The 13571-nt window shown below is 37.1% G+C and overlaps 2 protein-coding genes across 3 annotated transcripts; both read right to left on the bottom strand.

Moving 5' to 3' along the window:
• Positions 1–815: 815 nt before the first annotated feature.
• On the bottom strand, positions 816–3871 carry LOC125256858 (galanin receptor type 2). Its single transcript, XM_048173121.1, has one exon. It carries the CDS (start codon positions 2187–2189, stop codon positions 1176–1178), a length of 1014 nt encoding a protein of 337 aa, XP_048029078.1. The 5' UTR covers positions 2190–3871; the 3' UTR covers positions 816–1175.
• A 66-nt stretch (positions 3872–3937) lies between these two features.
• On the bottom strand, positions 3938–13506 carry LOC125256851 (inter-alpha-trypsin inhibitor heavy chain H3-like). 2 transcript variants are annotated; one of them, XM_048173111.1, is made up of 21 exons: positions 13350–13506; positions 12500–12663; positions 12209–12313; positions 11960–12122; positions 11771–11881; positions 11542–11670; positions 11308–11424; positions 10908–11076; positions 10720–10830; positions 10251–10432; positions 9973–10152; positions 9498–9625; positions 9257–9429; positions 8093–8206; positions 7132–7161; positions 6981–7043; positions 6291–6404; positions 6014–6188; positions 5763–5911; positions 4257–4341; positions 3938–4177 (listed from the first exon to the last, which is right to left on the bottom strand). In XM_048173111.1, exons 1-21 carry the CDS (start codon positions 13425–13427, stop codon positions 4063–4065), a joined length of 2655 nt encoding a protein of 884 aa, XP_048029068.1. In that variant the 5' UTR covers positions 13428–13506; the 3' UTR covers positions 3938–4062. The 2 variants fall into 2 exon arrangements, with proteins under 2 accessions (XP_048029068.1, XP_048029067.1); XM_048173110.1 differs by having other exon boundaries at positions 8093–8212; positions 13350–13505.
• Between the last annotated feature and the right edge of the window lie 65 nt (positions 13507–13571).

Here is a 13571-nt window from a genome sequence, read left to right as displayed (position 1 = left end):
AATTCTGTCATTTATTACTTACCCTCATGCCGTTCTACACCCGTAAGACCTTCGTTAATCTTCGGAACACAAATTAAGATATTTTAGTTGAAATCCGATGGCTCCGTGAGGCCTGCATAGGGAGCAATGACACTTCCTCTCTCAAGATCCATAAAGGTACAAAAAAATTTAAATCAGTTCATGTGAGCACAGTGCTTCAATATTAATATTATAAAGCGTTGAGAATATTTTTGGTGCGCCAAAAAAAAACAAAATAATGACTTATTTAGTGATGGCTGATTTCAAAACACTGCTTCATGAAGATTCGGAGCATTATGAATCAGCGTATCGAATCATGATTCAGATCGCGTGTCAAACTGCCATCGGCTGAAATCACGTGACTTTGGCGAACAGCAGATTCGAAATATGTTTTTAGTACCTTTATGGATCTTGGGAGAGGAAGTGTCATTGCTTCCTATGGAGGCCTCACGAAGCCATCGGATTTCAACTAAAATACCTTAATTTGTGTCCCGAAGATGAACGAAGGTCTTACGGGTGTGGAACGGCATGAGGGCAAGTAATAAATGACAGAATTTTAATTTTTGGGTGAACTAACCCTTTAAGGTACCAACGTGTGCAAACGCTGCCTGCAAAGTCAATGCATGATAGGGCAGCGAGGCAACAAATCATCTGCCTAAGCTTTCGGATGCAGCCTTGGTGCGAAAAACGTTAACGTTTTTCCATTGTAAAGAACCTTTTGGCTCCATGGATGTTAAAAGTTCTTCATGGACGCCAATAAATAACCCTTTTTTTAAGAATTCTCCATTAAACTCAAGTGAAACTACACCGTCTTTTAATGAGCAAAACCTTGACAAGTCACATTAACTGATACAAAATGTACAAAACAATGTACAATGTATTCTAGACTGTTGTTTGGTTCCTCAACATTTTCTGAGAACATGCAAAAAAATGGTAACATTGAAATACCAGAACACCATTGCAAACTCAAGAGGTAATTTAAAGTTCCAGTGTCCATTAGTCATTGTGGCATCACTCATGGAAGTGTTCTACATATTTGTTTAAAACACTAATTGTTAACATCTGTACACAGTCATTTAAGTATGTAAACATATTTTATGGAATAAATCATGTTATTTGGTAACTCTTAAAAGGTCATTCCAGCATCCCATATGGCTTTAGGAGGGTCTGTTTCCACAGCCTCCTTGAACCAGATCCATTAGTTCCTTCCTGAATTTCTCTGACATGAAAACATAGAGAATGGGGTTGACCACTGTAGAAGAGGTTGCCATGATGCGAGCAAACGTAGCAAAGGGTCCAAATTGAGGTAAAGTTCCAACCGCATTGTCACCCTCAACTATTTGAACAAACATCAAGCCATAGGAAGGCAGCCAGCACAATGCAAACGCCAGCACTAACAGAGCAGACATCTGGGTGACGTGAACATGGTAGTGCTCCAAACGGTCAGTCTGAGTTGTGCGATCCCGCCTGGTGATTTTGAGGAAATGGTATATCTTGGCATAGGCTATTACAATGATCAAAAGTGGAAATGCAAAAGCCAGTAGGAAGTGGCACACTCCATATGCCAACTGGCTCTTGTCAGAAAGGAAATTAAAACATGCCAGGTCCTCACGAGCTTCATGGTTGTCCAGCCCTGAAATCAGCGTCCTCCAAGCGAACTGAGGCGATGCCAACACAACAGCTGGTATCCACAGTACGCCTGCAGTCACCTTTAAACGCCCCTCTCTGCGCCATCGATACGCTTTGGACTGATGAACCACGATGATGTACCGAGCAAAAGCCAAAGCGGCAAGTGTAAAGGCACTGGCGGCTGTACACATTGCACTCAGGAAGCTGACGGACTTGCACATAAAGCTTCCAAACGGCCAGTGATGGGTTGCAATGGCAACTGTGTGATATGGAAGACAGGAAAGTAGGAGAAGGTCCGCCACACTTAATGACAGAAGAAAAACATCTGTGCCGTTTGCATTTGTCTGTTGGAGTCCTCCTGTCCTTCCTCCACTGGGCTGTCCACATCCTCGCCGCATCGTTCGACAGATGATGATCAGAACCAGGATGTGTCCTACTACCCCGGTCACCAGGATGAAGCTGTCAAATATGGGTACCAACACTCGCTCAACATCACTTGGCCCAAGACTGGAACTGTTTGACTCAGTAGTCCCGTTAACCATAATGGAGTGTCCAAGAATTAACAACAATCTAATTTTGACTGTAATTGGTTCTTAAATACAATCTTTATTTTTATGCATCTTTAAAAATTTTACTCACTTAAAAGTTTCAGCCTAAAAGCAACTGGATGTTTTACGATTGTTGCCCCTTTCAAAGCTTTTCTCAGACCAGTGTTCAAACATTTCAAAACCATTTTCGGTTAAACGGCGTACAATGCATTCTTGTAGTTTTGCCTGAGAACGCAGTGACGTCCAGCATTGATCATACCGTACAGTAATCTTGATAAAACGCTCTGGAATGCATCAATAGTTAATGATTGCAGCAGGACTCAAAGAGCAGAAATACTGCTATTGGTTTAGTTCTCTCCAAGGAAATCAAAATATTAGCTGAAATCATTGTTTAATTGTCTTTTCACAGATATATTTCCTGTATTCCTTTAAAGATATGGCAGATCCAAAGCCAAAATGATGGCAGTTGTACTTGCCTGCAGATGCATTCAAAGGACTGCTGGATTCTTCTTCTAACTTGAAGTTCAGTGTGACAAATTCATTGTCTGTATGAGTTCAAAAGTCCAGAGTATCAATATTCCGGAACTCCCAAGGTATTATTCAAAAGATCTGGAGTGGCAAGCTGTGCTTCAACGGAGACTTCAACAGCCGGAGAGAGGCAAGTCAAATGGCCTTTAACCTAACAGCAGTGACGCAACGCCTATAAACACGGAGCTTTGTTTAACCACTCATTCTGAGAATTGTCAAGTTTAGTCAATAGATAAAACCTTCAACTTCTATCTGTAGTTTCTTTCTATCCCATGTTATTCATTCTATTTTTCAGCTTGGGAACTGACAATCAGTTTGCATATCTATTCCAGCAATGTTATTCAGAATCTTTGGAACACAAAAGAAGATATTTAAAATAATGTTTTTAAATGATTTTGGCCATAAAAAAGTTAATGGGTTCAAAACACAATTGGACCTCATTGACTGTCATTTTTCAAAAAAGTTTCTTTTGTGTTCTGCAGATTTTGAAATGGTTTGGAATGACATTAAGTTGAGTAAATGACAGAATTTAAATTTTTGGGTGAACTGCCCCTTTAATTAATACTGACGTTACCTATATTGAATTTCCTTCAAGTTCCTTTGGTGCGAGTGTTACAGCAAGTCATAAACTCAAGTTACATGATCAGACAAGTTTAAAGCACAAGGGCAAAGGTTAAAGCATACAGCGTCCCGCACATCATTTAGATCTGTCTGTGTAACTGCTGACTCATAAATACCCTCATTAGTATATTGTCTTAGTTTAATCTAATGAATCACCATGACTTGGTTTATGACATAAACTTTGGACAGTCTGTGTTAAAATGTGTCTATTTGCCTCTTCAAGTTAGCACATGCAACATCCATTTCAAGTTATTTTTTTTTTCTTTGGGACTTCTAACTAGAAAATATAGCAGAATAAACCATAATTTTGTGTATTCATAAAGATGATTTTTCTGTTTCTGGATTTATTGTAGTTCCAAATTTAAAAAAATAATAATCTAAAATTGCATTCTATAATTGACATTAAATAGGTAATTTACTAATGCAAACAAGAATGCAGCCTTTACATGCTAGTGTATCGTGATTAGACACAGATAGATAGATAGATAGATAGATAGATAGATAATTTAGGCTATAATACATGCTGGTATAACTATATTTACTCATATTTGGTCAAATGTTCTTGTGAATGTTTATTCACAAGAAGGAGCAGCTTGACTTGAGACAGTGTTTAATGGAAAGAAATGTTTATCCCAAAAAAGCATATTATGGTTCATATTCTAACACATATTTATGTTGATGAATTCATGAAAATGTATATTTTCCATCAAATGACTTTCTACAGCTGAGTGACAGTGAAATCAGAAATGTCTCCCTGCATCACAGCCTGGAACGGGACAAGCAAACATCTGATAACTGGAGTTGAAGGAAGTGTGTAGTCTGTGACATCCTCCCTACAGATACATTCATAGATTAAAACAGATATATAATAAAAGAAAAAATCAGCTGTGTTTGTATCTTTTGATCACTTACCAGCTCGCCTTCACTTCCTGGTCCATTATCTTTAGAGTTGGTGTTTGAGATCCTTGAATCTCCTCATATGAAGCCTCAGCTTTTCCTTCAACATTATTCAGTTATTGAGATTTTATCCCGTGAGGGTTTAGTAAAGCAAGTTACAAATCAGAATTTACCATTTAATTGCTCACCCAGCTAACAAAAATATGTTCTCTGCTACACTGCTGTTGCTTATTGCTGCTGAACAACTACGACTTGCTACTGCTAACAGACACGCTGCTGTGAGCATGTAAGATATGCTGCTGCATAAATAGACATACATAAATCCAGTTGCAGATCTAGGCAGCTGGAGCTGGAGACTACTTAAATTTTGAGCAAGCAATCTCATTGGCTCCAGGATCAGCAGAGGCCAATCAGCTTGTGCCATGTGGTAATGATGTGATTGCTTGCAGATTGCATGTAAAGGACCAAATCTCTATAGTTATAGTTTCATGACTGAACTAGATATATAAATAACATTTTCATGCTAATGTTTTTAGAACATTAATAAAGAAGTTAATATAAATGATGTTTTAGCTCAGAATACCACAGATAATTTTTTATTGCATGTTTAATTGTCACTTTTTGAGGGTGAGCAAAAAAAACGCTCCGTTTTTGTGTGTCCCTTTAAATGCAAATGAGCTGCTGCTGCTAAGCAATGGGCGGAGTTGCAAGAGCTCGTGTTATCACATAGTACTGTTAGCAGTGCCGATTACCTCACGAAGACTCACTGAAATGTCAGAAACTGTTCAGCCTTATGTTCAAACCGAAGTCGGACAATGACGGAGAGACTCATAAAGAAGTGACAACATTTTGAATGCAACAGGACGTTTCTGAACGGTTAGTTGCTTAATTTGTGTAGCTGATGTGGGATATCTTAAAGTCACTGATTAGCATAATCTGTCATGATAATCTATAAATTGCTCGTTTGGGAACTGTTGTAAGATCCTACAGAGCCAAAGAATATATGCTGCATGAAGACAGAACAGGTAGTTTAGTTTAATTACGGTTATAATTTGTCATGCTGTCATCTTGCTTTTATGACATGCTATTGCATTTGTGTTACCTACTGTATTGCAATAACATGGCCTCACCCCCTTTATTGCGTGTCCTTGGGGGTGGGGTTTATGTAAGTTTTAGAATTAGTGATGTCACCAACCTGGGAAGGAGCTTGTTGTAGTCCCTACCAGACGTTTGTTGTAGATCTTAAACAGAGAATTCTTTAAAAGAAAATATCTCGCTTTGCTTTGAACTTTGAGCGTTGTAACTTTGCAGTTGTTTATGCTCAAACAGCAACATTACACACTACCTAAAGTTAAAAAAGATAAATCATAATCAACCACCCCTTTAATACTGGAAGAACGTTTGTTCATTTCTTGAGAAAACCTTGCAAAAACACTTGCTAAAGCTCTGAGAACATTCCCTGTTAGCTGGGTCAGTTGTGTTAATAAATGTTTAAATGTTTAATCAGTGAAGCACTCTTACCTAAAATACCCATCAAACTGACATCTTTTGGCTGTTGTCGAACGGCAGGCCACAGAAACACGTCACCACTTTTCTTGTGAAGAAGAATAACAACGCGTATGTGTCCCATTGTAACGTCCATTTCATTGCTCCGTAGAATCAGAGACACGCTGTTGAAACAGAGAAACGGATAAATGAATTCTAATTCAAAGAAAGTGGCCGTGAAACATACACAAATGTAGTAAAACACATATAGATTGAGCACTATATACCCCTCTGTACTGTGTTGAGTGGGTTCCTGGCCCCACAAAAACTCAACATCATTCTGGCCATCGTGGTATCTGATAGACCTTGTGTTTATTGTCAGGCGATGGTTTGTTTTGTAATGAAAGACAATTTTAATGAATCCATTTTGTCTAGTCATGGATTCTCCATTCATAGAGAACTCTAAGACACACAGAAATTCATATAAGTGTATGTACAAAACATTCATTTAAAAAAAGATGACATTCAAAGGATGGGCATGTAGAGTAAATGTGTAATAGTTACCTGAAGCAGAATCCTGTAGTAGTTTGAGTTTGTGAGGAAGAGGAACATCAAAACAAAGAGGCTTAGACTGACCAGCAGCAGACAGCAGGAACCGATTGCTACGAACTGTTGGAACTAAGAGAGAACACAACCAAATGCTGTCAGGGGCACCGCTAGCAATTTTGGGTCCTATGAAAAATATGAGGTTTTGCCCCCTATTTAATTGGTAGATTATAAGCTTGAATCTTAAAATAAAGAATTCTCATGTTTTGAGCAGCTTGGATCACGTATCTTTCCTACAGCAGCTCACTCTATTTCCTCCGCTATTTTTAGATGCGTTTTTTTTTGCGTAATTCAGTGCTGTAATTTGACGCAACTGGCAGTAGATTTCTGTGCACGGTTGGCAGACCCGAATAATCGTTAACGAGAATCGTTGTCGATGATATTCATTATTGATTATTATCGATTATTATCGAATAGTTGTTGCAGCCCTAGATCAATCCAAGGAATGAACAAAGAGAAGATAAGTCCTGTGGAGTAGGAGTAGGAATTTTGTGTTTGTGATAGCGATTCCTATATAGAAAAATAACTTCCTGCCCTCCAGCTGCATTTTGCCCCACAGAAATGACATCATGTGCAAACAACCTATTATTATATAAAATTGTCCAACATAATATGGTAGGTTTGAACGTTTGAAAGATCTTTATGTACCTGAGTAGTACATAGTAGGGAGAACACTTTCTTCACTCTCCCATGGAATCATGGGCATTTGATCTAAGGGCAAGAGAAGGTGTAACTGATCAAATTAGACTTACTTGACACAAGGCAAAATCAATGTTACAGTCAGTGTATTCATACGTACGAAATGAGGACTTCAGCATGCCACCAAATCCTAAAAAAACAAACAAAAATGATCAATCAATGGGGTTAGTCATTTTATCAATAAGTTACTGACCAAAGCACTCAGTGGAATCAATAAATAATGAAAAAAGTTTTATGGAAATACATTTTGAAATAATTCAACAGAAAAATAATTAAATTTATCAGTAATTAAATTGTACCAAATAATCTTTCTTAAATATTTATCAAATAAAACAATTATAAAACAATTTCTAATAAAACATTTCATAATAATTAATTTCACAACACATATGCTACCTTCAAATTATTTTATTTTCATGATTTAAATGTATTTCCAATTGTTGCTTTTAATATCGAAGGGATAGTGAAATTGAAACTAGTCTTCATACACTCGATCACCCTGGTGTTGTTTTAATGCAGTATACTCTTCTGTCTTTTTCAAAACCACAAAAGGAGAATACAACCTAATTTTTAAACTTTTAAAGTGCTAAGAGTCTCACGGATGCACAGTAATAATACATTACAAATAATACATTACATTTCTGTATTCTCTCAAAACCCTATCATATAGCCCCAGAACATTATGAATATACAATACTAGTTCCATGGGATCATTCTGTGATACTTTTGCATCTTTTTTAAAAAAGCTTGATGCTGTGGGACATTTTTTTTAATTCTCATTTTGTGGTCCACAAAAAAATAAGGGCATACTGCATTAGAACATTAGGGTGAGAAAATGATAGTGTGAACTATCCCTTTAAGAGGCTTCATTTCTAAATCGCACATAATGCATTATTTTCATTTAATTCTCTACACATTTTTTTTATGTGGATTTACTCTTGATTTTGCTTTTAATAAAGCAAATTTGCAGTAATTATTTGTAAAAACAAAAACAAAGTAGCCAATGATAAACCAGTTAAGTATAGGAGTCTTTGTCAACTTTTAGAAGGAAAAAAGCATACGACGTCTCCCTGGATGAGCAGCAGGTGGACCACCCAGACCGCGTCGAGCACCGCTTAGACTAGGCTGACCAGGCGGACCGGGCAGACCGGGACTTAAATGGTACTTAGTAATTCCTGGTACTGGGATATAAAACAAGTGGGAAAAATTTAAAGGCAGATGCAGTATACTGAATTCAACTTAAAATGAAAATTCACCCATCTATTTTCTAAAAACATGTTATAAAACTGGATCTTCTTGTGAAATCAACAGACTTCTCTCTGATGAATGCACGACTTCAAATAAAGTTTGTGTGGCTTATATGGTAAAAAGGTGTATTTCATCCCAAAATCTTCATTTTTTGATAAGCAGTTTCACTCAGATGTGCTTCACAATACAGAAGAAAATATCTGTTTGTACTTCCATTTCATCACAACTTTACATTCTCTGCAATAGTTTGAGTAAATGAACTGTTATTTTAACATTTTATACCTACATGCAATAGGATTCCGAGATGAAGGACGGAAACGGAAAAAGAAAGACAAAAGTTATTTACTGTATACAGTGGGCAACAAGTCCAAGACCAAAACTGTGAAAATCTGTGATTCTCTTTTATTTAAACCTGAAACAAAGTTTAGAATTTTGAACATTAAAAAAAAAAAAAAAAAAAATCAATGCTATGACAGAAAATGAAGAAGGAATATTCAAGATTCTGCACTCATTTTTGACAAAAGAAGACATACTGAAGTTCATGTTCATTCAAATTTACATAATTCAAACTGTTATGTTAATATAAATGAAATATGCTATCTAATGAAACTATAGTAATTAATTAAAAATATTTCACAAGTGATTATGACATTTCACCCCCCCTTGTGTATAAATAAAAACAAATGCATAAACTCAGTATCTGAATCTATTCAAGTTCTTATACAGAATCAGATACATATAGGATGCACAAACTAAATTGATGCACAAATAAATAAACATATATTTTATTTTGGTTTGGGTTAACCTACAATGCAGTTGATGCATAGCTTGATTAATACATTCGTACATAACTTATTGCTGCTATCACTGTGTTTATTTTGCTGCATAAAATGGACCTTACTCTTTTGTTAAAGCTCAAATATTTGCACAATTTCATTTACAAGGTTTGTAAGATACTAAAACCCCTCAGTTCTCACCTGGAGGTCTGGGATCCTCTCCTCCCTCTTTGGGTTTGTCAGCAACTTCCACTTCATCCTTCTGTGGCTTAGTGACGACCATAGAGGTGAGGGGGGTGACAAACTGGTATTTCAGAGAGAGTTTGAGAGCTTCTTTCTCTTCATCCTCTTTCTCTTGTCCTTTAAGAAGCACCCTGAGACAGAAAGATGTCCTCAATGTCCAACTTAAAATGCAGAATGTCGTATCACTCCATAAACTTACTGCCTTTCCAGAAGTTGCTTCACTGTAAGGTAGGCCCACAGTCTCTGCATGAAATCTTCATTCTCAGGTGGGACATCACTGGGGTCTTTTATCATTACAGTGTCCTGATACGTCACATTATTGCCTTTCTGCTCAGAAATAACAATATTTGTGAACATTTTCATCAGGAATGTTGTCATTACCACTTACACTAATAAACTTCTCTGAAAACAAAGTGACCATTATTTCAAACTAGTGGTAGAGTAATGATATTCAAACCGAAAAACCACGATACACCACCCACAGTACGTACGACAATGACTTTAGAACCGAGGTACGTACCGAACCGTCAGTTTTGTGTACCGTTACACCCCTATTCCAAACTAAACAACTGACCATCAATGATCCTTATATCCAATATAATGACCTGCCGAGAAAAAAACAGCCCACTCAATACCAATTTGATACAATTTGTAAAGCTCCATGATGATCTTACTGATACTGCAATGACTTCAGTGCTGAAACTCTCCACACTGTTGTCTGTGATTTGTCCTGAAACCACAATCTCAGAGCCGTTGAAGTACAGGTTAAAGCTGGTCTTGGTAAGGTTTGTCCCTCCTGTGTATTGAAGTTGAATATCAGTGAGGAGAGGGACGGCAACTTCATCATAGAAGCCCTACAATACAACAAACCAAAATAAAGGCTTTAAATGCATTCAAACACAGAACAGATAAGAACTGAGGATGAATTCACAGCTGATTCTCTGTAGTCCACCTGCAGCTGTAGATCAGCGTCCGAATCTTCATAAATCCTGCGAGCGACTCCACCATTTTCCAGTGACATCTTTGTCAGGAAGTCAAAGTTAACATCATGTCCAAAACCAAGACAATACAGGGGAAACTTCAGCCCAATGGCCTTTTTCACATTGGCCATTATCCTCTCTATGTTAATTTCACCTGTTAGAGAGAAAAATAAGTTAGACTATTGACAGTACATGCTTGACAATCATAATTATGATATTTTTTGAATACTCAGAAAGCAATTGATGCATTAGACAATTTCATATTTCTTATTCTTTTCTCTTACTGACAAAGACAAGAACCAAATAATTCATGATAATAATCTTCTGGTCCTGCAGGCATTTTAATTAGGTCTAAAACCTTTTATTAACAGGTCTTCTAATGAGTGAACTAGTGCTACGATAAAACACCATTAGCTCGTGTTTGTCAGTGTGAATCTGTGCCTGAAGTGGGATCTCCATCAGTCAGCAGGATCAGGATGGAGGCGGTTCCCTCTCGTGGATGTCGATTGATCATGTCCACTCCTGCTAGAACTGCAGCGTTTATGTCTGTGGCTGAAGGAAGAACAAACACAGTTGTGTCACTTTGAGGAACAACTTTCTTACTCTCCATTTTAGCATTAGGAACTCACCTCCTCTATCTCTGATCTCCTTCACAAAAGATTTTGCATTCTCCAGATTTTGCTTTGTAGCTTTCAGGAGTTCACGCTTCCATGTATCAACTGAATGATCGAAGGTGATCAATCCAAAGTGGTCATCCTCATCAAGATCACTTAAAATCCTTAGCAGTGCCAAACGAGTCTAAAGAAAAACACAGAACACCTGAAAGTTATTCTTTCTCCAATACGACTGTATACTAATTTAGATGTAGATTTTTTTTACTAATTTAAACTAAGCAAATCCACAGTGATTCGTTCTTTTAACATATAAATTCACAATTCTGCAAGATCCATCAAAAAATGTCCTTCAGTGGTTCAAAATTATTTATAGTTTCTTATCTTTGGTTGATTTGGCTGAAACGTTGACATTTACCTGATCTATTTTTCTGCCGTGCATCGAACTGCTCCGGTCAATGATAAACACCACATTTTTGGGAATACGTGGAACATCAGAGGGTGCAAAGTAGTGGACAAAATAGCCATTTGATACCTGAGAGAAAACAAAAGAACATTCTGAATATCATTCATGTCTTTTTACATAGCCAGTCTTTCAAAATCTTTGTGAAGTTTATTTTACTCTCATAAAGCACATTATTGATAAATGTACCATGACTTCTCCTTTAGGATTTCGTCTCTCAACATCGTATGTTATGAGCAGGTCACCATTCAGCCCATTTTCTCCACAGCTTTTACACTTGGTCTGTTGATCTCGAGTGGGGTAGAAGGTCACCCATGCCTGAAATGATCAGTTTGGTCATCTGGTCACTTTGTTTGAAGTGTAGTAGCATAATGAGAACATCTAAGCTAAGGGTTTTACCCTCATTTTAAGCTCTTACGTCTTTGTCTGCTCTGGTGGTTTTGATGGCATTGGCCAGATCACCGGTGCTCAGATCTCCTTTCACCTCCAAGAAGGAAATTCCTGGTTTCTCTTGGATGTGTACATCCATCTAATGTGAGTAAAAGAAACATGATCTTAATATTCATCTAAATTGATGATCTATTTCCCTCTTTGTTTCTTCTTCTACCTTGAAATCTGCCACCGGCTGCATCGGTTGGGCATTGATGAGTAACTCATATTTGCCGAGGCGGCGCTTTAGCAGTTCTTCGTAGGTCAACTCAAAGGTCACTTTACTAAAAGCAGCCACCGTCACTGAAGTTTTAAAGTCTTCTAAAGTCCTTCCAACAGATCTGAAATAGAAAGTAATCCCAAAATATTAATAAACATACTATAAAAACACATTTTATGGACCTATTGTTTTTCTTATGTCCAGTACTTGATCAGTCCAGCACTTTGTCCTCGAGATACTGCTTCACTGTACTGCTGCTGAGCTTCCTGTTTTTCCTTCACAACACCATCATATGTCTTCCCCTCTATGGTCCTATGGAGAAAATGACAATGATATCCTCGTAATATGTGTATCTCAAACATCATGCATAAAATATTTAATAAATCTTTATTTTGTTGTTGTTTAGCTGCATTATAATGGACATGACCTGAGACCAACATATAAATGGCTTCTTTACCACTTTATCTCTACTTATATAACACAACTCATGTTCCCTACATTCTGAATTTGCTGATGAAGGCAGTCTTGGGTATCTTGACCTCAAACTGGATCTCTTGAGATTCATTCAGTGTGTTCGCCACACGGCTTGTGATGACCGTTGTGGCGTAGCGACTGGTGACCGTGGAGTTAATGTAGAAGCTGTATATATCCACATCTTGTTTCTGTTGAGACATCAAACAGTTCAGTCACATTGGATGGTGCACATTTACTCCTCCTTTTTCTGTGGGATTGTTCAAATATTTACTGCACGAAAATGGCATGAAGAAAAGGCCTTTGGACTAAACAACAAATACATTTTAATGACTACATCTCAGTGTAAACTATTGAGCAATAGATAGTTCTCTTTACTCAAACTGCATTTTAAATGATACACTGCTGTTCAAAAATCAGTACGATCTTTAATTTCTGAAAGAAGTTTCTTAGGCTCACCAATGCTGCTTTTATTTTATCTAAATAAACCTCTTAAATCAGTAATTTTGTGAAATATTTTTGCAGTTTAAAATAAGATATTACATTTTAGAATATAATTTATTCCTGTGATGCAAAGCTGAATTTTCCACATCATTACTCCAGTCTTCAGTGTCACACGATCCTTCAGAAATCATTCTAATATGCTGATTTTCTGCTTAAGAAACATTTGTTATTAGTGTTAAAAACATTATAAATGACTGTCACGTTTGATCAATTTAATGATTAAAAGTATTAATTTCTCAAACTTTTGAACACTGTATATTCACCATGTATGAAACAGATCTAGTTTGTCTGGATCTTCATCTCGAATACAAATAATTAATCTGTTTTTAGAATTTTGACACATCTTCATCTTAATCTGAGATTTGACCCTCACCTTCTTAACAGGTTGTGAACTGGCTGAGATGAGAAAGACACTCAAGAGAATCAGTCTGAGAGCTGCTCGATCCATCATGTCCTGCTCAGAAAACAGACCTCGAAACACACACTCCTTTAAACTCCTGACCACATCATGCGATTGGCTATTATTGACCGGATTCAGGAACCACCCCCTTTATTAGTAATCAAAGTCTCTTGAACTCCTCAAAAGTCAATATTG

This window comes from Megalobrama amblycephala, linkage group LG21, assembly GCF_018812025.1.
Source record: "Megalobrama amblycephala isolate DHTTF-2021 linkage group LG21, ASM1881202v1, whole genome shotgun sequence".
NCBI classification, from domain to species: domain Eukaryota; kingdom Metazoa; phylum Chordata; class Actinopteri; order Cypriniformes; family Xenocyprididae; genus Megalobrama; species Megalobrama amblycephala.
Note: the sequence above shows the minus strand (reverse complement) of the source record. Positions and strands in the feature narration are given on the sequence as shown.